Below are 22,164 nucleotides of genomic sequence, written 5' to 3' on the forward strand. Positions count from 1 at the left end.
CAAATGTATTTTTTATTCTGTTAACCATATAATTATTTATTACTAAAGTTTTGTCATGTTGTAAAACTGGCTCTATTCATCATCAGCACACCAAGCATGGTGAATAGAGATTGAGTTTTTAAACATCCCTTATGAGTGTTCTATTTTATAAGTTTATTACTTAAACAATAGTTGTATCTGCTGACATTCAATACGACAACACAAATTTATTTTCTTGACATGATCATCGTGTATGATAAAATTACAAATCTTAAAAAACGACCCTATCACAATGTGTTTTAAAGTAGTCCAATAAAAGTCCTCCTTCAAGGCATATGAAAGATTTATATAATACAATCAGCAGGAAAAGAGAAACATAAAAGGCAAGTTTTAAAAAGAGTAGAAAAAACACGTAAAAAGAAGTAATAAACTGCAAGTACTTAAGCCAAAGACATGAGAACCAACGTCATTAGAAAAGAGAACTTCTATCGAAATGCTCTTAAAGAATTTTCACAATTACTTAAGATTCTTTTTTATTTTATTTATTAAGGTACAACGTTATTATAAATATACATTTTTACCTTTTAAATAATTTTTCTGTTATAAATCTTTATTTATAATTTAATTAAATATCTCTCATGTTTTTTAATTACTTTTCATATTTTAATTTCATTCACTAATGGAATATTTTTTCTTGAAACAATTCAATTTATCCAAATGAATCCAGTTTCTGCTGCTCCATTGTTATTTCTTATCTTTGGATTATTATAAGTGGTTGGTACACGTTCTGGAAATGAGTTCGCTGCTATCGGTTGTCTGCTTACCGAGATCCTAGGATTACCTGTACCCACTCCATAATTATTATTCAAAGGAGAAGCAACTCCATTATTATTCCCTGCTAATAAACCATTGTAATTTTGTTGACCATACAATGATGTAGCAGGAATATTTTGTGTTGGTTTGTTTAGGATGAATATGAATAAATCTGATTTGTTCACAATCTGTCCGTATATGATTTGGTCGGGTGACACGTTCTGTAAATCGATAGTAAATTCCTCGAAATTAGAACTCAGGGAGCCATGTTGAGATTCGATGCGTGCTAGATCCGAATATTTGGAATTTGTTTGAGGAATAAATTGATTAAATCTATCCACTGGGATAATAGGTCTGCTTCTACCCCTTCGATTATTTGCAATTACATTACTGGCGTCATCAAAAAAGCCTCTCTTTGGAGTAATAGAAGCAGTATCAACTGGATTATAAATATTATCAATATAAACTTCAGGTCTCGGTGTTGTTGTTGCTTGCATCATCTTCTGATATGATTCAGGAACATTGAATAAACATGTAGGATTGGTTCTGGATTAATAATGAAAAAGATTAATATTTCATTGTTTTTTCATATAAAAAAATCTAATGATTCGTATCAAGAATATTGATATTTTTAACAACAAATTACCTCAAAAATTGACGAAAGCCATTTATTGAACATTGAGACCATGTTAACCTTCTCAAATGCGCATCTTGACGGCCAACAGATGACATTATGAATTGTGAGCCGCATCCCACGTTGTCATCATGGTTACTACCGAGCCTTTAAATTAAAAGATAATAGTAAATCAATATATCCAAATATTATCACTAATTGATAGCAAATCTATCGAAGCAATTGAAGTCGATCAATGTACTTACATATGTCCTAATTCATGAGCTGCAGTATAAATAGATCCATAATTATTATCATCAAATATAATTGACTTCTTCATTACACCTTGTCTATTATTTACTTGACATGCGCTCGCCAAATTTGCTAAGCCAACTGTATTACGGTTTGTGACGAAATCGAATATAGAACTGGATGAACTCAATCTGAGAAGACAAGTAATTGAAATTAGTATGTTTGGATCTTAGACGTTTCATAAATTGACTTAAGAATAATTTTATCTTTATGATAAAAAATACTTACAATGTATGAACCATAGCAACATCATAACTTTCTATAGGAATGATGTTGTCGTTGTTGTACAACCATGCTCCCAAGGTATTTAATGCATTATCGAAGTTTACATTGGTATAAGACGAATGTAAACTCATAAATTGAAATGCATTACGGTCCTGGAAAGCATGAATAATTTAGTATTAATTATTGACAATTAATTTCAATAAGTCTAATTCTGTCAATATATCCAACCCAACCCAATTGATCAAGAAACATACTTCTGATGAGCACATTAGACATGCTTTATAGATGGATCTAGTCAATAATTTCCAATTGTCTATGCTTATGATATACTTACTTCAGCAACAGCAATACCGGCGATGCTGAGTTTGTATTTTGGTCCAGACAAGGGTTTATACTTTTGATTAACAGCAGTCCAAAAATTCAGAATGTAATTTTTGAATATATCAAAATTATGATCATATTTGTCATATATTGTTGAGTCAACTATCACTAAGATTTCTGGGTAAATGACAGCAGGTACTATTACTGGTGAGTCGGTTTGTACGTTGTCTGGATTTCTGATAGCTGTAAAAAAAAAAGAACAAATATTATTTTCGCTGTAACTTAGATCCATGACAGTGAATTACCAGTTATAAAGAATACAATAAGTAATTAATACATACGTGGTTGACCACCAAAAAGGAGTAAATCTATAAGTCTGACGATGTAAGAAGTTCGGTGTCTAGTGTTTTGAGGATTTGGTGCTCGATGAATAGAGATATTGTGTGATTCAATGATACCAGACTATAGGAAAAGAGAAATGGGATTAAATCTTCTATCGACAATTCTTTTAATTATATCTATCATTTATAAAAAAAAAAATCTAGTGTATTACATGGATGTATTTGTTCCCATCAGCATCAACGTTGACCACCATGGATGCTTGTTGATCCTCATCTTCGTAAATATTTAATGTATAATCTTTGAATGGCTAAAAAATAGATTATTTTTGGATTAACATTTTAGAAGATTCATTAAAAAGAACGAAGAATAAGACGAATAATTAAATAAAAAGTCACATTATTCTTATTATGTTTGACAGTTTCATAAATAACGATGAATGCAATTTACTGATAAGTTCTTGAAAGAGCAGATTGACTTTTCAAGAAGGTGTTCAGTAGAAGTTCGGTAGATAAATCCAACACAGAAAAAAAATTAAGATTCCCTTAATATTTCCTGAAAGTACTCCTTAGTCCCTCAAGAAGAACATGAGGAACTTCTTTAATTGAGATCATTCAGTGAACTTTTGGAAAACAAAATTTTTTTACCAAGGAATCGCCGTAGTTTAAAGCAATGTACAATGTTTCTTTTTCAAAATGTATTTTTCAATACGTACAGTGTTTTTTTCTGCATAAATCCGTCCGTTTCTTGTACGGAAGGTGTAGACAGGCGTATTTGGACCAATAAGAGGAGCAGCTACTTTTAAATTCAAGTTGACATTTCCTTGTGCAAGTGGTACAATGATAGGAATGGATTCATCGAATGATCTTTTATGTACTTTTGGCCATTCGACGTCTATGATTTCGAATTCCGGAACTGTAAATGGATTCAAAATGATTAATATTTCATAAGAAGGTTTCGATTGATTGTTTCGTTTAATATACCCACCATGGTCTACATCATCTGTATTGAATATCTCTTGGCGTTCTTGGGGCGTCAAGGATTTGAAATACTGAATAAAATTTTGAATTAATTATTGTATCAGTCAGAGTTGAACGATGAATGATATTTCAAAAATGAGATAATCAAAAGAAAATTTCTCTAAATGTATCATGATATTCTGACTTGTTAAATTGCTGTAAATGAATTATTGTACTCACTTGGACCTTGTCTATATTATCTACAGCAAAGACCAGTTTCAGCAATACTAGGACTACCGCTAGTTTAGCTTGAAGAATTCCTGAAACAAATTCTAATAATAAATTATCATCGAAACAAGTATTTTCAGTAATTGTTGTTCAACTCACCCAACATTTTATCACAAATACAAGTTTCTCCTCAACAGATCAAGAAACAATGATGGATCGTCTTGAGAAGAAGCATGTATTTATATTGAGTATGATCGACTTTTATTCAAATTAGGGCTTTATCATAGGAAAAATTAAAAGATAAAATTAATTCACGAGTCAACAAATAGATAAATTTACAACCACACAAATAAACATATTTTGTCATTGGAATGCACATAGTCTAACTTGGAGGTACTGCTAATTTGGCTTTGATCAATTGTAAAAATTCAAATAAAATTGGAATAATTGGTGAGAATGATATCAGTTTTATTGACTTATTTACAGTTAATTTAACTTAATTATCGATAAAATACCTAATCTATGAGGAAGTGATCTTTTTTATTGACTTTTTTTATGAAATCGCATTCATAGTTAATCATCCAAACTACCGGTTTCTGTTAAATATTTTATCAACCTTGGATATTCATTTTTAAATGAAATTTAATTTGGTTGTGCAACAATCACAGAGAAAATGTGAGTTCTAATAACATCCAACATTAATGCAATATTTACTCAAAAACAAACACAAACCATTTGTTTGAACTAGTACTAGTTTATGTTTAACACGTGTTAAACCCGAATCTTCATGTTCACTTTTCTATAGAATATGAGAAATATACATTTCCGTTACATTACTAAAAAATATTTCTATGACAAATATTATAATACAGATTGGAATGATTATTAAAATCAGTATTTATTGTAACAAGCAATAGCCATGACTATATGATATCGTAATTGAATTATTGGTTTACCAGAATCATATTAATAAAAATTTATTTGAATTTCAACTGCATTCTGCTCCAAGGAAAACATGCATTGTTCGTAAAGTATCTATGCACCGGTACTTTTAGTATGTTATCGTATTACCAGTTTCTCAAGCTTACGTTGATTTGAGAAGAGTAAAATGCAAAATGAGACATACTGTATGCCATGACAAAATGTTTGATTTATTTATTACATTTCCGTTACATTACTAAAAAATATTTCTATGACAAATATTATAATACAGATTGGAATGATTGTTAAAATCAATTATTCTTGCAATGGAGATCGTCATTCAATGATAGCTTTGTCAAAGCACTTAAACTTTGCTTTTTCACAGCGATTGTGTAACCCTAAATTATCTTATAACATCAAGTTAATCAAACACTTTCTCTCAGAAAAGCTATTCAAATTAGTTTCAAACTATGAGACCAAGTTCAACTGCTAGAAGTTAATTCTTTTCAACCGTCCAAGACATTATAAAATAATTGTATGATTATTATCCATGATCTCACCTGAATTGTCATTCCACTTTTTATTCTTGTTTCTTTCCGCTACAGTCCTTAAAAATAATTAAATTTTCCCATCTATCTGCCTCTGATTGTGCATTCTGAAGAGATTGAAAACTTCGGTACACTGTATTTGACGAAGTTAGATGTCATCAATACTTTAGGTGTGACTGAAAGCCTTCCATGTCTGTCCATATCCAACTTCCACTACTTTTCAGGATCCAAGAGTTCAAACAGTGGACTCCGACAAATGTATCATCATTTCAATTTTCCAACCAACAGAAAATTAATCATTCAATTATTTGATATATTCCAATTGTTGATGATCATCAGACGTCGATGTTAATTCAAAAGAAGGATTTATAAACTTCAAAACCATATGAATCATGTTTACCCTATGAAAATTGAAAAAGACAACACAATTTATTTTATATAACTTACAATAATATATGAGATTAATATTCAAAATGAAATTATTTATGAATTCATATATTATAACTTACATGTAACTCAACATAGCCCAGTCTTTCTCCATACTTTGTATTGATATTGAGCAACATAAAGCTCTAATATTATAATTAATCAAGTTATATAAATAGATAGACTGTTAAGGCTACAAATCAAGTCAATAAAATTTCTTTTCTTAAATATTTTATTGTTAAATTTATTTGTATAAATTAATAATCCATCAATTGTGTATCAGGGACTTCATTCAATTTATAAATGCCTTGTAACTCAAATTTTATTTCACGTTTTCTAATCATCTTCGTGGCACAACTATTGCAATTGTCATCAAGTAAAGACAATTTTTCAACATGAAAGGTATTTAGATAAAATATTAAAGATAATTATTTTTTTCAAATTGAAGTATATTTATTATTTATTGTTTAGTATTGAATACAATAATACTTGGGAGATTTATTCTACTCAGTTTCATCAGTTGTGCAGTTTCAAAATCGGTAATAAAAATTATTTTTAATCATAATTCTTTTTTATAATTAAATAATTTATAACTTATAAAATCTTGTAGATCAGTGATGATTTTATGCTAGAAGAACCATTAGTGATTGATGCAGAAGGTAAGCGTGCATATAAATCTTACTAAAAAACTGATTTCCAATAAATAATACGACTTGTAAATATAGATTCAGAATATGAAATTATACCAATTCATCGATCAAGAATACAAAAAAGAGATACTGGTAGAGGAATTCATTTTTCACTTGAAGCTTTTGGAGAACATATTAAATTATGGCTAGAACCCCATGATGGAATGTTGGCAACAGATATAACACCAATTTATTATATTAGACCTAATGGTTTGTTTGGTAAATACGATGGGGTAAGTAAATGAATTTAAAATAAAAAAAAATAGAGTTTTTCTTAATTTGATTATTAATAACTAAATTAAAAATTTCATTTTTGAAGACCATGAACGACATTATTAACGTTTTATATGAAGATGCTAAAGAGGCAGCTACGATGATCATAACTAAACTTCCTAATGGAAACTATAAATTGGTAACTAGCTACTTACCTATGGTCTTATTATTAAGAACAAGATTTTTACAAAACACAAAATTATTTTGAAATGTAATTTAGGAGGGAGTAATTGGTGGAAAACGTCTTACCATTCGGCCAATTTCAAATGGAATCCATCATAAAAAATATAAGAGATTTGTTGATAAAATACCAGAGTTTGAACGTGGTAATTATACCTATCATATTGTTTCAAGACTACCAGAAGTACCAGATCATCTAAAAACACTTCAGCCTCGTAAGAATTTTTTATTTTAATTGATTCATTTCTATAATTATAAATCATTCAGTTGGTTCATGAAAAATATTATTCAACAGCATCATTCAAAACTGGGAGATCCAAGAGATCTATTCCTGATGTAATTTTTCCAGAACTGCTGATAGTAGTAGATTATTCACTATTTGAAAAATTCAATCGTCAACATTACGATATTGTAAAATACATTTTAGCATTCTGGAATAGTGTTGATTTTAGATATCGGACTTTTCAAAATCCTAAAATCAGGTTAAATATTGCTGGAATTATTATTGCTGAAGTAAGCATTGATAATATGAAAATAATGAGTGTAAAAGTTGAGGTATATTAATTATAATGTACAATATGTTTGTTGCTTTATTCTAGGGACCAGAATCACTTTCACATATGCAATTTATTCAACAAAATCCTTATGGTTTATTAGCGGACAAAGCATTGTATCACAGTGCACTCTTGATAAGAAAACTAGAAGAAGTATTGAGTGGAAAAATTAACTTTGATGCACTTATAACATTATCATCGTGAGTATTTTGTTTTTAAATTTATAGAAAAATTATTTTCGAGAATTAAAAATAGCTAAATAAGCTATTACCAATCCGAAACAAGTGTTTCTTTTTAATTATTTTAAAGAAGAATATAATCAATATCCGTTAATATCATATTTGTTTTAAAGGACGGATTTCATTGCTAAAAATAATAACGGAACAATAAAAACTGTTGGTATGACGTACACAAACGGTGCTTGTGCTTTGCCTGAACTAGAATATACTTCAACTGGTTATACACTTACAATTTTTAAATCAGCTCTAATTCACGATGAAGGTGGTTGTGCTAACGTTCATGCAGCTGCTCACGAACTTGGACATTTGTAAGTAGCTTTTAAGTTTTGAAAACCCAGTATTCCACTTCAATAATTCAATCATTTTTCAAGACTGGATTAGCATTAATTGTCATCTCGATGATTCTCTAATTTTAACACATAATTGAATGATAACTTCACATTGAACCAACAATACCTTATATGGGCTGATTCTCCTTTTTATCCAACTTAATAATGACCAATTTTTTTAGACTCGGTGCTAAACATGATGGTACTGTGAACCAAAAATGTAATGAAGAAAATGGACTTATAATGGCTCCAATTCTTACAGTAAATGCCAATTCATCAGACTGGTCGTACTGCTCTATTCACGACATTGAAAACTTCCTCAAGTATGTATTTGTATTATAATTTACCTATATATTTTCAAATGATGATGATAAATTTGTTATTCTAGCTCTCAACAATCTGAGTGCCTCTTTAATAGACCCAAATTCGGAAAAAGGATATCGAGATTTTTGCCCGGAAAAATAACAGACGTTGATACACAATGCAAATATTTAGGAAATTTACATGCAACTAACAAGCATGAAAATATATGTGTGTCATTGACATGTTTGAATGCTAACGGCGAATCGTATGTTTATGCAGGCGTTTCAGATGGTACCTCTTGTGGAGAAAATAAAATATGCCTCCACAAACAATGTGTAGACATGGACAAAATTACTTATTAACTTAATTTACTTCTTCTAAATATATCTCTCAATAGAAAATCATGCATTAAAAACTAATTTTTTTTATTATTCGTGTAAATAATTACCTTAAAAATTGTATATTTCAATTAATTAATTATATATTAGTTTTGAAGAAGTATTTTACGTTGAGTAAAATATTAATTTCATTGCATCGAGTAATGAAAGACGATGATAAAGAATCATCCTTTGTAGTTTTGTTTTTTTAATTGGACAGCATCTAATAATAAAAATGACAAATGACTAACAAAAAAGAAGTTTTTAAGTAGAATATTAAATTAAAAATGTCATTTACAATGAAGTTTCGAGCAGATTATATTGTTATTATTTGATATCAAATTTATAAATAAAAATCACAGCTGACAAAGAAAGATATACTATTTCCATCTAGTGACCAGTAAAAAACTCTCAACATGTTGATTAACGATATAATACCGACAAATCAGTTGGGCACATCCTTGAAATTATTGTTATCAAAGAATACACTGTCTTACCTAGAAGCTCAGAAGTAGCTTTCTCCTTCTATCCATATATTTCTTTATTCTTTGTTGAGAATTCTCTTACGTATACGTGTGTATATAGAATTTCTCAAATAAACAATGTTCGTAAGATTCTGATGTATTTTGACGTTCAATTCTTCTGTAATGAACTATGATTAATATATATTTTATGTCGTTTTAATTAACTTGACTATAGTTCCTTTGATTACCTTTTTTGAGAAGTAAATAAAAGTGAATAAGAGTATGATTAATGCTGTTTACGCATCTATCAAATTTAATATTATTCATTATTAATAAATATTAGCTGAAAAACTTTTAAAATGTTTGAACCTGTTGAAAAAAGCAAGGTAAGAAATTTTTACAAATGTCAACTGCATTAACTTGAAAAGTCATCATACATTTTTAAATAATATAACAATGTTACAATTACATTTAGACAATATGATACGGAAATACTTATATTTATGGAATTGAAGCAATTGATTTAACAAAATGTTTCCTTTTTATCTTCCATTGAACTATTTTTTATATTTTAGACTCCAATTTAGTATCTGAGAAATAAGAGGCTGAAAGTAAATAATTATAATGACAATAATGGCTTTTATAATAAAATATATTGATAGATTGATTTTCTATCATTAATAGTATTTTAAATCTAAATAAATAGATAATTCATGTTAATATTAAATAGAACTTTTAAACTTGGCTATGAGTATGGCTCAATCATTAGACATGAAGGTTATCATATCAGTATAAAGATAAAATATTGATATATACGCAATGACATATTTTAGGAATTGATCAGTACACAATAAATTATTTAAAATAAATCATCATTTTAATGTCAATAAAAAGTTTGACTTTATTTCTTGAATTGTTCATAAAATAAAAAGTTGGTGGATAACTTAACCTTCAATTTGTTGTCAAATGATTATCAACTTTGAGAATTTTTTTGGAGCAGTCAAGTAAAGAGTTAGTGATCAAAGATTAATTACTCAGATAACTTAAATGAAATCATGGTACTTGATTAATCCATACTTATAATTATTCTATTATCCGATACGTGTTATGTTATTGATTAATTAATGACATTTACAGGAACTTTGTATCCATGCTGGTGTAGTTTTAAGGGGAACAAATATCAAAGAAGATGAAATACATAGCTCAGGCAGTCTTAATATCGTCGAATATGTAAGAAATCAATCGAATAATCTTATTTAAACTGAAAAAAGTTATTTTTATACATGATATTTTACGATTTTATAGAGTTTTGGAAAATGTATTGAATGGAAGCCACAAGAAGTATCAGTTGTATCAGAAAATCCTGATCAAGATCCAGAATGGTCTGTTGTTGAATCGCACACAAGGAATACAAGAACAGAGAGTTCTGAATTTTTATGTCAAACAAGAGTAGTTCGTATATTATTCTCAGATTTAAAGTCATTTCGCATAAATCACGGTGGTCAACAATTAATATTCATGTTAAGGGATGGAACTACATACGTTGCGTTTTTTCAATTATCAAATGCTGAAAGTTTTATTAATTCATTAAAGAGTTTTATCACATTTGTCAAATCAAAAACAGACAAAAATTTATATCTTGTTCTTGAAACATTCTCTGCTGCTATGAATAAATCATTCGCTGAATTAGATTTATTTCAAGAAAATACTTCAGATTATGTATGGAAGTTTGTGAAAAATTTGCATAACAGACCATATGAAACGACACTGGAAGCATTCAGTAAACTTGCTGATATTTGGTGTAAGTTTGATTAATATTTATGTAATTGATGATAAAACATAAAATCATGATTTGTCTATTTTACAGTATATAAAGAGCCAGCAAAACAACCTGTTGAAGAAGCTGTTGCTGATCTTTTGAATCGTTCATTAACAGTAGAAATTTCACCACCACTTGCTTCTTGCGTATCTGAAGAAGAATATGAGTATGACATTATTGGACAAACACGACAAAAAATTATTCTCCCTCCAAAAAAACTATGCCCACGAGGTGTTCCTCTCAGCCAAGAACAGTGGGATGACTACAAAGATCCATCAGGAAGAATAATTAATCCAGAACTTGTACGAAAAGTGATTTTCCGCGGGGTTCGTTATGTTTTTTAACATTAAAAATCAATTGAATTCAGTTGTTTTTTATAAAGTTTTACTTATTTATGCTCATTATTTACATAGAAAATATTTCATTCTAGGGCATTGTTCCATCATTACGATATGAGGTATGGAAATTTCTTTTGGGTTATTATCCATGGGATTCTACACGCATAGAAAGAATTGAACTAAAAAGAGCTAAAACAGATGAATATTATAAAATGAAATTACAATGGAGATCAATGTCTTCTGAACAAGAAAACAATTTTTCAGATTATCGCGATCGAAAGAGTCTTATTGGTAATTGTAATCTTAATATTTGTAAATATAATTTCTAATAAAAATAAGAATCTTGTAAATACTTATAGTAATTTTTACATTTTAATTTTAGGAAAAGATGTCAATCGAACAGACAGAAATCATCCCTATTATTCAGGAGATAATAATGCTCATCTTGTACAATTATATGAAATTCTCATGACTTATGTTATGTATAATTTTGATTTAGGCTATGTTCAAGGTATGAGTGATTTACTTAGTCCTATTTTATGTTTGATGGATAACGAAGTTGATGCATTTTGGTGCTTCGTTGGGTTCATGAAAAAAGTTGTATGTATATTTAAAATTTATTCATTAATTGATAATGATGTTTTTTCTTTCATCAATAATTAAGTATTAATTATTTATTTTGCATAGAGTTCAAATTTCGAAATGGATCAAGCTGGAATGAAAACCCAGTTATGTCAACTTCATATGTTATTACAAATTGTTGAGCCTCAGTTAGCACAGTATTTAGATAAAAATGATTCAGGAAATATGTTTTTCTGTTTTCGTTGGCTTCTTGTATTATTCAAACGGGAATTTAATACCGTTGATATAATGAAATTATGGGAGATTTTATGGACAGATTTACCGTGTAAGAATTTTCATTTATTGTTGTGTGCAGCAATTTTAGACACCGAAAAAAGTGCTTTGATTGAGAATCGATATGGTTTCACTGAAATTTTAAAAGTAAGATTTATAATTTTAATTTTATAAAAAGTACAAAAATGAACATAAACTAACAATTATTTCAATTATTTTTTTAGCACATCAACGATTTATCTTTACACATTGATTTATCTGAAACATTGTCAAAAGCTGAAAGTATTTATGAACAATTGATAGCAGTAGCACCTGAATTACCAAACAATGTACGTACGATTATCGGTTTGGAACCTTTAGAAGGCTCATGGCCATCTGCAAGTGGAGTTGACGACGATTGTAATATTTCACTCCCTGAACAAAAAGACAGTAATACACATGGTATTCAAGATGAAGATAAAAACATTGTCGTAGAACAAGGATTGAGTACGACATGCCCATAAATATATATATATGGATAAATTTAATATATATATTGACAAAGAGCCAGAAAAATCATTTGTTAATGAAGCTGTTGCTAATCTTTTGAATCGTTTATGTGACATATAAAACGATTTTAAGATTTTTTAATCTTACAAAAATACGTTTTGTATATTTTCATTTATAGTTTAATATAAAAATAGATGTATATATATATATATTATAAGATAAAAATATCGTAGTGAGAGATTTAAATAAATAAAAGATTTTACAAATATTATTAAATAGTATGTTTTTCTAAAAAAAATATCCCTATTATAATGTTTAATATAATTATTGCTTTTATTAGTTCTTTTCATGCATCCAAAATTTTCGTACACTTTTATTTTATTACAATTATTATTAAAAGTATAGTACGCAGACCAGTAGATAAACCATCTACCGAAAAAAAATTTTATATTAAACAGAAGCTAATTCTTTTTTTATTCCCATATGAAGCTTTTATTTTTATTAATAAAAATGTGTTTATTCGTCATTCTTTGATTACATTCATCTATTGGTTTGCTTACTTTTTTATAAATCTACTTTTTCACTAGATACCAATAAAAAAAAATTTTTTGGAGTCAACGTTGGGAGTAAAAAAATTCAAATATGATTCAACATTCCTATTTACAATATGTTTTATACATATTTGTAAAACGTATATGTTTAAAAATTCATATACATTTTTTAGAAACTTATCACGGATTATTTCAATATTTCACATTATAATAAAAATAACTTACAATAATTTAAAGAGAAGAAGACACTATACATTATTATATATTAGAAATCAACAATTTTCTATAGCCAATTATTTTTTCTTTAATTTTGTTGTTGCGTATATAATAATTACAAATTTATTAATTACAAATATACATAATACTAAATAGTTAACACTTTTTTTTTGTTTAAGTATGAAAATTTTTATATCTAACTGATTATAAACGATCCTTTTCAATATCGTATCCACAATATATTAAAATTGATCTGAGGTTATTTGTCAATATCGCACATAAATTTGGAAAAAAATAATTATCATCTATCTGTTGGTTATTAGCAAGTTATTACAGTTGTTTTCTCTTCACTGTTAAGCGAAAAAATTTTAATATTCTCAATATTCCAATAAAGTAAAGCCGTCTGATAAACAATACTCCATAAATACGGAATAAAGAACTCTTCTGGTTGTTCCTCTTCAACGTATCGGAATTTAAGTTCAGGAAATTTTCGTAATCGGTCTTTCGGCCATTGCATTGTACCTTGTTGAATAGTCTCTAATACTTCGCTTACACCTATTTGTGATTGATCATTCTGCTCAAGTTTATATGAAAAAAAATTAATAAGCGCATAAATATTCTGAATAATATCTTGAAATGCAGAATGATCTCTAAATGGTAAGAAAATATCTTTTTTATACAAAAGTGTGTAAATTAAATTAGGATTATGCGCGAGTTGATGCGTTAAGCAGCTATTAATTATTTCCAAAATCATTCGCAATACTTCTTGGAGTATTGTTAAATCTTGTATTAAATCTGCATGACTCATATCTTCTTGTACTTTTATAGCTACTTCTTGTGTGTTATTAACATGAGGTTGTATTTGTATTCTCATCTCACATCTAGCATGCTTCTTGGCTAAAGTTTCAAATAGACTTACTAGTCTTTGACTGACATAAGGATGAAGAGCATGAAATTGAGCTGACATATTAGCTAAAGCAGCTAAACAGTTTGTATGTAAATATTTATCCTGAAATTAAATAACTTTGTTAATTATTTCACAAATAGAATTTTTTTAATTAGAAATATAATTATTTATAAAAACAATCAACACTAACTCTTATTTTTAACATGTTATATTGTATTGTTCGAATTACAACAAGAATTAAAAGTCCTCCAAGAGAAATTTCACTTATGCATCGTTCAGTATACCAAGTGATTCCTTTCAACATCTAAAACAAAGTTGAGATCAATAAAGCCTTATACAATATCCTTGTCTTTAAAGAAATTTAAATATTCTTAACTTACGATTTGGTGTATTTTTTTATTGAACGACTCATCTTCGCTTAACATTAAAAGTATTATGAGTGACATATATATGTGATGTGATGTATTATCTGGAGCGTGATACAAAATTTGTAGAATCGGCAATACCTGAAAAATGGATGTAATTGTAGTTACAATATTTACATGAAATCTTGATAATAATTTAATAAACTTACTAGCAATTGAATGTCCGCACGACTAATGATATGCTCTTTTACATTAGGATTTCGATGTAACAGCATGTATAATAACAGAGTAACTTCATCTTTTTTTGATAGTTTACAAATCGTATGATACATTTTATTTAAATTAAATCGGAATGGAGTACTAGATTTATCAGCAACGTTGGTATGATCGTCGTGAATGTTAGTAAAACTAAAAAGCGCATCTCTGTATGGGTTATGAACCGAAGTACAGTGATTAGTTAATACTAATAATAATAAAAGTGATTGACTAGCTAAAGGAGTTTCAGTGTCACGTTTTTTTTCTTCTTCATTAGTTAAACCATTATTTGTGACGTGAATAGTCTTAAAACTATTACCCATTCCCCTTGTAATTACATTCCATAAACCAGCTGTAAAAAAATTTTAAGATTAAAGTTTAATTTATAAATTTATTTTTTATTTAATTTTGTTCTAATTGATAGATACTAGTTTTTTAATTAATAAGATGACATTTTCATTCATTACCACCTGTTTCTTAAACTTTCAGAGTATTGCAAAATTAATTTTGCCTCACGAATCTTTTTGTTTCATTTTTTTCAAAATATTTATTGATCTAAATTAATTATATCAACTATTACTCACCTGCTAGACTAAATACTAAACTACCACCAGCTTCTTTTGTAAGTAAACCTGAAGGAGCATGTTGCTGTTGAGTAAAATTATGTAGTAAAGAACATATAAGCATCGGAGCGTGTAATGTCACCGGTTGACAACGCATAAATATTCCGTATATTGGGCTATAGTCTGCTGATGTTTGTGAGAATAATTGCACTGAGAGAAGGACCAGTAAACAATATATTGCTTCTAAATGTACAATGTAAGTGAAATCGCTGTAAAAGAATTTTCAAGTATTAATATAACTTGTAAAATATTGATCGATTTGTGAAATGTTTATCTTTAAAATTGTTATACCATAAAGGTAAGTCAGTAATTATTCGACATAATGATTCAATAAGAAGTTCCAGTCTCGTCCATGGTGTCTGATTTTCAGACAAATTAGGTGCAGCCTCTATGTACTGTATCATTACTTGCTCGCCAACTGTTTCCATTAAATATTGAAGAATACATCTTATTGCAAACAGAGAATTGTAGGCTTGCCATGCAGACATTAAACTGAAAACAAATTTGGAGTAAATTATTTGAATAAATTTTAATGACAATCATTTTCTTGATCAAAAATAATTGATTCAATAATTACTGTTGAGTTTGTAATGGAGTTACTAATTCCTCAATTCTCGATAAAGCTACATCGACCAATGAACCAAAATTTCCAGTACTCAAGTTATTATCAAGTAACTGTTGACAGCTTGTATCCAATCTTGAGAAAAGTTCGATTTGATCATTTCTTGTAACAGGTGGCCGAATATTGAATGATAAAAATTTACTCCAGAATATATCTTTTGGATCAATATATTCTTTACTACATAATTTTTCTAGATAAGGATTTTTTGATAGATCGTCGTATCGGCTCAATGTGGTACCCATTTGGAAATATCCTTGAAGTATATTTATGTTTCTAAAAATAAAAAAAATTATTATATTAGCAAACGATACTAGAAGCTACAGCATATCAGCATTAAATAAAACAACTAGGTAAAAGTCTCATCCTATTTTTCAAATTTTTTCTCCAATAAGATTGAGAACATGTCATTATCTGGAAACATTTTTTAACTTTTTCAGTAAATATATTTTTTTTCCTTCAACAATAAATTTACTAAATGTAAATTAGAATTCAAGTCTTAAATTAATGATGAAGTTCAACAATTAACTTTATTGTTGAATAATGAATCACTATTGAATATTGAAAAAATTATTTATTATTTTACATTTACTCATAATCATTTTTCTTGTGTAATTTTGCTTTTAATTTTATGACCAACATTTTTTTGTAGAAACGATTATTTTTTAATAACCATTTACCTTTACGACAGTTATCTATATTTCTTTCGTAGCCATATGCTATCATTCAAACATAGCATGATGATATTATCGCAATATTTTTGACCAAATTTATAGAAGCAAAATTTTTATTTAACTGTTCAATGATGTTAATGTTTTTAGAATAACTTACCTCAATTAACAGTCTCCATAAAATTAACTTTGGATCCACAGTAAGCTAAATTGAAGAAATATTTAGACACTTAAATAAATATTGAAATATTGATAAAAGACATATTGAATGGTTAAAAAACAGTTTTAAGAAGAATAAGAAATAGTTTTTTAATATAAATTTGCTATAAAAAAATAACTGGTTTATAGAAAAAATTATTACTTTTACATTTTCAACAAGTTGTTAGCATACACTTATTCAATCAAAAAAAACTTTTAACTGTAGACATATAAAAATAAAAAGTCAACTATTATCAAGCTAATTTGTTGGTAATTAATATTGAAATATTAAATTCATGACATATTCAGTGTTTAACCTAAATAGCATTAAGTACATATTATAAGCGAAATCCATTAAATTTCACAATTGGCGTATTTGATAAGTCGAAATAAAATGAGCAAAATAAATACTACTGTCTTCAAAATTTATTATTAACTCTTATTTACTTTTTCTTTAATTTTTTGGCTATAAAAATATCATATCACTAGAACACTGTACATTGTGGAACTAGTCAAAAAATTGACATCATGTCTTTTTGAAAACAGTTCTGTTTCAGTCATGGAGACTAGAGATATAGTTATACACTGACGAAAGCAAATATAAAAGCTCGTTGAACAGTGAATTCTGCCAAGTCAGCGCATGTGCCAAAATGAGAAGATTTGGTGAAAGAAATTTAGCTTACCAATCTTTCTCTTTCTCAAAAAAATTATGAAAACTCACTAAATTTCATATAGACAAAATTGTTAAAACAAAAAATAATAATATTAAACGCAAAAATACAATTAAAAACTTGAAAAACTATTTTGAGTTACATTCATGTTGGTACGTAATAAAAAATATAAATTGAAAGTCCTAAGATCATAATGTACTTACAATGAATGTTGACAATGATGCCAATTTTTTGTGATACAAACATTGGATATTATTTGGTTGAGTAGTAATCATTGAAAACTTTAAAATGGAAATGTACAGTAACAGATAAATTAAAAATTGAAATCTAATTAGTTTATAAAGTTTACATGAATTTGTGTGAAAAGTTCAAATGTGTTAACAACTAAAGGCAAACTATCAACAAGTCATTAGCGTTAGTATGATTGTTGACTGAATAACATCTATTCTTCATTCTTTATTATTTTAATTTTTACATTTTTTAATATTTAAAAGAATAAGTATAATTATCTTTAGCTAATTTAATGTGTTGATATTTAAATTACTCCGTATATTGACAAAAATAACCAACAGTAAATTAACTTATATAAGTACTTTAAAATACTTGTTAAATAACATTTCAAAATCCATTGGATCATACCTATTTTATTTGTTTACATTTTTTTCTTCAAGTTCTACACATATATCTGTTTATATTCAATTGCATGCGATGTGGATCAAAAAAATGTAAACAACGTAGTTTACAATAATGATGACTCCATTACTTACAGAAAAATAATATATCGTGATATGTTTTGATAAAATTTCAAACAGAATTTGCCGACATAAAGAAAGTAGCTATGGACAGGTACGATCAGACAGAGCCAAATTTTAAGAAGCTATCGAAAATAAAAAATGTAGGTTAATACACCAAAAAAATTTTTTAAATTGGATTGATTTGATTTTAATCATTTTAGACACCCGAGGTATTGAATTAGCATACACTGTTGGATATAGTTCAATAATTACATGAACAATGACAACAATTTGATTTTTTGAAATTATTCCAATAATGCGCAAACTCACAATCAAAGTTGGAGTTGTATAGTCAAAATTTGTGCAGTATTTTTTTTTCGCATGTTGATCTGGTTCAGCATAACCTTTTTAGAAATACTTGTATATAAATAATATTAATTGATGGTTTTGTACGTATTTTTTACATTGTTTATATAATAGAAAAAGTGAAATTTCGATTTAACATAATTTTTTATTTATAATAATATAATATTGTGATTTCCCATACCGAATGTAAACATAACCTCTCTTTGCAATATTGACACAAACATTGTTACTCCACTTGCTCCATTCACACAATCGAAATAGTAAGAAAACACTTTACTACACAAGATTAAATCAATAATTTCACTATAAATATCTGTTATAATTCATTAGTTAAAATTAATATGAAATAATTTAAGATTATAAACTTTTATTTCTCTGCATTTCAGATCTCGTTACATTCATTTACAATAAACATGAAGAAATCAATTTACAAGGAACGTTGAGGTCAACTTCTGAATATAATTCGTCATCAATAATATAAATTTGTAAATAATACATTTATTCAAAATACATTTTAAAATGGAAACTGCTGCAAAACAAATACTTGATACACTAAATCTTTATGATAAAGGAAAAAATACAGTTACTCTAAAAAAATTAGAGTCAGATGTTACAACATATGTTGAGCTTTTTCCTAAATTTATAAAAAAGGAAAAATACATTGAACAAAAATATCAAGAAATCGACAGTCATCTATACAGCCAAATACTTGATAGAATACTATCAACTTTAGATACTTCTCCTATAAATAATGATTTATTATTATCTGTAATAAGTAAAATTATGGTAATAGACTGTGTACCATTTTCAATATTTTATGAATTAATGTCAATCGTCGATAGTCATTTAAAAAAGACTACAAATAGCACCAAGATTGACATACTTATTTCGACATTAGCTAAAGTTATGAAAAGTGATGCTTTATACTCATCAATTGTTGACATTTGTTGCATCAATGGAAATACAGTTGAAAAATATGATACAGCCGAACAAAAATGGAAAAATTTTCTTCAACTTTTAGTTTCTTTACCAAGTAAACTAGCTAATAAAACTCATGGAATTAATGAAACTTGTTTTCAAGAAGATATATATTGTAAGCTAATGATTTATCATCTATCTCGTGCATTACTCTTTCTAAATCAAGAACAAAAACAATTGAATGTAAAGCCAAGTTATAAAATAGTATCTTCAATGATAAGCAAATATATTCTTGCATTTGGTAGTAACAAGTTTTCTGATTTAATTCATATTTTAAAGAGCTGGTCTCTAAATCATCAAAAAAATATGATGTCAGTTATTCGAGATATTTTCTGCTCCATTGAAAGGAATAGTGTTGAGTCAATAGCAGTTTCTTTATTAAAATCAATCAAAAATCCACAAGAAGTGAATCAAATTTTTGGAGACATAATCAACAATCCTCAATGGAAGTATATATTAACAACGAAGATTCCATTACTATCTTATTATACTAATAATCAGCTCATCATCAACCTGATTACTTATTTATCTCGTTTTCAAGATGAACAAAATATTTTAGTGGATTTATTAATTAAATTACTAGAAATATGGAGGAATAAAAGTGCCTTGAATCATATCGGTATTGCACAACACGAGTACATTGCCAAATTAATTATAATGTCGGTACAAATATTAAAGAAACAGAAACAATTAAAATTGGAAGATAAAAGCAAAGTAGAACAATTAATTTTTGATGGCACTTTTGTGCATTTAGCATCAATAAATATTGAAGTCCGAGGAATGGGTATGATTACAAGTGAATTAGTAGTATCATGTTTAAAAGCTGATAAAAAATCACCTGAATTAAAATTTGATTATAATTTGTTGCCCGATGTGGGAAAGCATATGATCAAAAGGCTGCAAGATTTCTCTGAAATTATTTCAAAAGAATCAGAAAATACCGAAGTTTCTTTTTTTGAAGCACATAATGATGATGGAGATCAAAGAATCATCGAACTAAGTAAATATTGTTCTGATTCTTTCCATACAGAAGATTTGCAAACCATAAATTCTAGCATTTCAAATGATCTACCGTTGTCTAAAACTAGATGTGATGATGTAAAGGAAAAAGAAGATAATATAGAAAAAAATGATGATGATGATCAAAATCTAGATAGTGATGATGACTTAATTCAATATGATTCATCAAATGATAAAAGTGTTAATGAACATAAAAAGCCATCTTATTTACGTGACTTAAAAGAAAATTTAATAAATATATCAGGAAAAAATGATCCAGATATATTTTCTGAATCACTTGAAATTGCTGAAGATTTAATATTATCTCAACTTCCAAACGATGATTCATCATTTGCTCTAGAGTTATTAAATATTTTATTACCATTGAAAGAAGAAGTCTATGTAGAAAATTTTAAAACATTAAAGCTTAAAGCATGTGTAGCGATAGTTACTGTATATCCTAAGGAATGTGCAAAGTTTTTATGTGATCAGTTTCATTCAGAATCAAAAGAAGTTACAATAAATGATAGATTACTATTTTTAGAAATTTTAGCTGAAGCTGCGAGAAAAATATCAACAAGTGTTGTGAATCATGATGGAAAGAAGAAAAATGAAGTAATAAAAAAACCGAAAACTTGTTCAAAACCTGTGTCTTTATTTATAGATATGAGTGGTCGTAAAAAGCACGAAATTTTATATGATGACGAATATGAAGTTGCTGCCATTTGTGATAATTCTTCTGAAAATTGGAAAGAGATTGTTGAAGAAAGAATACAAGGAAAAACTAGAAGAATTGCACATCAAAGTAAAGTCTATGAGACAACTATAAATAAATTTAATGATGTAGCTTCTTACTTTTTTTATCCTCTAATGTATGGAATGATGCAAAATCATACATATATTTATAAAGTACCTGATGATTTAGGTGACATTAAGAACATTTTATTAACTAGCTTTCTTAAAACATTGTCAGTATTAATGACAGCTTCAAAAAATTGCGTAATAGCTCCGAACATGGCACAAGCTATTTTAGAATTAGCATGGTCTTTAAGGTATCATGAAGAAGCAAATATTCGACTGATTATTATAAAAACAATCGCTGTAGTAATTATAAATTTATCGGACAATAATTTTACCACAGAAATGTTGGCATTGTTATTTGAGTTTAGAATGTGGTTGGAAGATGTGTCATTGAATTCTATAAAGGGTGATCCTGATATCAATTGCAGAAATCTCGGAAACAATGTTATGGCTTTGATTGATTCTATTGTAATGCCATCAATAAAATAACTTGGAATGTATCTAGATGTTTGTATCTTAATTTTTTTAATCTAAAAAGACTTGAATTTTTTTATATAAACATAATGAAAGTAAAAAATCTATGTGTAATTTTTATACTTTTTGCTAAAATAAGAATT

General features: G+C 27.6%; 6 protein-coding genes across 13 annotated transcripts; 4 read left to right on the top strand and 2 right to left on the bottom strand.

Moving 5' to 3' along the window:
* Positions 1 to 683: 683 nt before the first annotated feature.
* LOC118065686 (uncharacterized) lies at positions 684 to 5,799 on the bottom strand. The gene is made up of 12 exons (XM_035081121.1): positions 5,768 to 5,799; positions 5,271 to 5,317; positions 3,802 to 3,881; positions 3,590 to 3,653; positions 3,318 to 3,517; positions 2,817 to 2,912; positions 2,605 to 2,725; positions 2,277 to 2,506; positions 1,946 to 2,094; positions 1,672 to 1,848; positions 1,439 to 1,573; positions 684 to 1,338 (listed from the first exon to the last, which is right to left on the bottom strand). Exons 1-12 carry the CDS (start codon positions 5,797 to 5,799, stop codon positions 684 to 686), a joined length of 1,986 nt encoding a protein of 661 aa, XP_034937012.1.
* A 280-nt stretch (positions 5,800 to 6,079) lies between these two features.
* LOC118065721 (venom metalloproteinase 3-like) lies at positions 6,080 to 7,390 on the top strand. Its single transcript, XM_035081190.1, has 7 exons — positions 6,080 to 6,086; positions 6,156 to 6,223; positions 6,295 to 6,343; positions 6,410 to 6,606; positions 6,693 to 6,785; positions 6,867 to 7,041; positions 7,122 to 7,390. Exons 1-7 carry the CDS (start codon positions 6,080 to 6,082, stop codon positions 7,388 to 7,390), a joined length of 858 nt encoding a protein of 285 aa, XP_034937081.1.
* On the top strand, positions 7,315 to 8,613 carry LOC118065722 (A disintegrin and metalloproteinase with thrombospondin motifs 5-like). Its single transcript, XM_035081191.1, has 4 exons — positions 7,315 to 7,580; positions 7,733 to 7,927; positions 8,131 to 8,271; positions 8,337 to 8,613. Exons 1-4 carry the CDS (start codon positions 7,447 to 7,449, stop codon positions 8,611 to 8,613), a joined length of 747 nt encoding a protein of 248 aa, XP_034937082.1. The 5' UTR covers positions 7,315 to 7,446.
* A 537-nt stretch (positions 8,614 to 9,150) lies between these two features.
* Tbc1d15-17 (TBC1 domain family member 15/17) lies at positions 9,151 to 12,824 on the top strand. Its single transcript, XM_035081206.1, has 8 exons — positions 9,151 to 9,478; positions 10,230 to 10,322; positions 10,398 to 10,893; positions 10,960 to 11,237; positions 11,342 to 11,540; positions 11,632 to 11,849; positions 11,937 to 12,251; positions 12,329 to 12,824. Exons 1-8 carry the CDS (start codon positions 9,452 to 9,454, stop codon positions 12,605 to 12,607), a joined length of 1,905 nt encoding a protein of 634 aa, XP_034937097.1. The 5' UTR covers positions 9,151 to 9,451; the 3' UTR covers positions 12,608 to 12,824.
* A 614-nt stretch (positions 12,825 to 13,438) lies between these two features.
* Positions 13,439 to 19,180, bottom strand: LOC118065695 (dymeclin). Of its 5 annotated transcripts, XM_035081147.1 has the most exons (10): positions 18,951 to 19,180; positions 18,437 to 18,546; positions 16,961 to 17,005; positions 16,088 to 16,405; positions 15,802 to 16,002; positions 15,472 to 15,719; positions 14,842 to 15,239; positions 14,648 to 14,773; positions 14,458 to 14,571; positions 13,439 to 14,369 (listed from the first exon to the last, which is right to left on the bottom strand). In XM_035081147.1, the coding sequence occupies exons 4-10, from the start codon at positions 16,372 to 16,374 to the stop codon at positions 13,680 to 13,682; spliced, it is 2,064 nt and encodes a 687-aa protein (XP_034937038.1). In that variant the 5' UTR covers positions 16,375 to 16,405; positions 16,961 to 17,005; positions 18,437 to 18,546; positions 18,951 to 19,180; the 3' UTR covers positions 13,439 to 13,679. The 5 variants fall into 5 exon arrangements, with proteins under 5 accessions (XP_034937038.1, XP_034937039.1, XP_034937042.1 ...); XM_035081148.1 differs by lacking the exon at positions 18,437 to 18,546; XM_035081151.1 differs by lacking the exons at positions 18,437 to 18,546; positions 18,951 to 19,180 and adding an exon at positions 17,873 to 18,121.
* On the top strand, positions 17,930 to 22,047 carry LOC118065693 (telomere length regulation protein TEL2 homolog). Of its 4 annotated transcripts, none has more exons than XM_035081145.1 (2): positions 17,930 to 18,083; positions 19,156 to 22,047. In XM_035081145.1, exon 2 carries the CDS (start codon positions 19,289 to 19,291, stop codon positions 22,034 to 22,036), a length of 2,748 nt encoding a protein of 915 aa, XP_034937036.1. In that variant the 5' UTR covers positions 17,930 to 18,083; positions 19,156 to 19,288; the 3' UTR covers positions 22,037 to 22,047. The 4 variants fall into 4 exon arrangements, with proteins under 4 accessions (XP_034937036.1, XP_034937035.1, XP_034937034.1 ...); XM_035081144.1 differs by lacking the exon at positions 17,930 to 18,083 and adding an exon at positions 18,380 to 18,564; XM_035081143.1 differs by lacking the exon at positions 17,930 to 18,083 and adding an exon at positions 18,648 to 18,852.
* The last annotated feature ends 117 nt before the right edge of the window (positions 22,048 to 22,164 follow it).

This window comes from Chelonus insularis, unplaced genomic scaffold, assembly GCF_013357705.1.
Source record: "Chelonus insularis isolate UGA/USDA-ARS -01 unplaced genomic scaffold, ASM1335770v1 contig_321_pilon, whole genome shotgun sequence".
Taxonomy (NCBI): domain Eukaryota; kingdom Metazoa; phylum Arthropoda; class Insecta; order Hymenoptera; family Braconidae; genus Chelonus; species Chelonus insularis.

Excerpts from the sequence above, each read along its gene's own strand:
- LOC118065686 (XM_035081121.1), bottom strand. The coding sequence starts at position 5,799 with ATGGAGAAAGACTGGGCTATGTTGAGTTACAT. Across the intron at positions 3,654-3,801 it reads ATAATATAGACAAGGTCCAA|TATTTCAAATCCTTGACGCC; the intron begins GTGAGTACAATA and ends AATTTTATTCAG. Across the intron at positions 2,095-2,276 it reads CCGGTATTGCTGTTGCTGAA|GACCGTAATGCATTTCAATT; the intron begins GTAAGTATATCA and ends CATGCTTTCCAG.
- LOC118065721 (XM_035081190.1), top strand. Across the intron at positions 6,786-6,866 it reads CTAATGGAAACTATAAATTG|GAGGGAGTAATTGGTGGAAA; the intron begins GTAACTAGCTAC and ends AATGTAATTTAG. Across the intron at positions 7,042-7,121 it reads TCTAAAAACACTTCAGCCTC|CATCATTCAAAACTGGGAGA; the intron begins GTAAGAATTTTT and ends ATTATTCAACAG.
- LOC118065722 (XM_035081191.1), top strand. The coding sequence starts at position 7,447 with ATGCAATTTATTCAACAAAATCCTTATGGTTTATTAGCGGACAAAGCA. Across the intron at positions 7,928-8,130 it reads GCTCACGAACTTGGACATTT|ACTCGGTGCTAAACATGATG; the intron begins GTAAGTAGCTTT and ends CAATTTTTTTAG. Across the intron at positions 8,272-8,336 it reads GACATTGAAAACTTCCTCAA|CTCTCAACAATCTGAGTGCC; the intron begins GTATGTATTTGT and ends TTGTTATTCTAG.
- Tbc1d15-17 (XM_035081206.1), top strand. The coding sequence starts at position 9,452 with ATGTTTGAACCTGTTGAAAAAAGCAAG. Across the intron at positions 10,894-10,959 it reads TAAACTTGCTGATATTTGGT|TATATAAAGAGCCAGCAAAA; the intron begins GTAAGTTTGATT and ends TCTATTTTACAG. Across the intron at positions 11,541-11,631 it reads CGATCGAAAGAGTCTTATTG|GAAAAGATGTCAATCGAACA; the intron begins GTAATTGTAATC and ends TTTTAATTTTAG.
- LOC118065695 (XM_035081148.1), bottom strand. The coding sequence starts at position 16,374 with ATGGGTACCACATTGAGCCGATACGACGATCTATCAAAAAATCCTTAT. Across the intron at positions 16,003-16,087 it reads ACTCCATTACAAACTCAACA|TTTAATGTCTGCATGGCAAG; the intron begins GTAATTATTGAA and ends ATTTGTTTTCAG. Across the intron at positions 14,774-14,841 it reads GTGCGGACATTCAATTGCTA|GTATTGCCGATTCTACAAAT; the intron begins GTAAGTTTATTA and ends TCCATTTTTCAG.
- LOC118065693 (XM_035081145.1), top strand. The coding sequence starts at position 19,289 with ATGGAAACTGCTGCAAAACAAATACTTGATACACTAAATCTTTATGAT.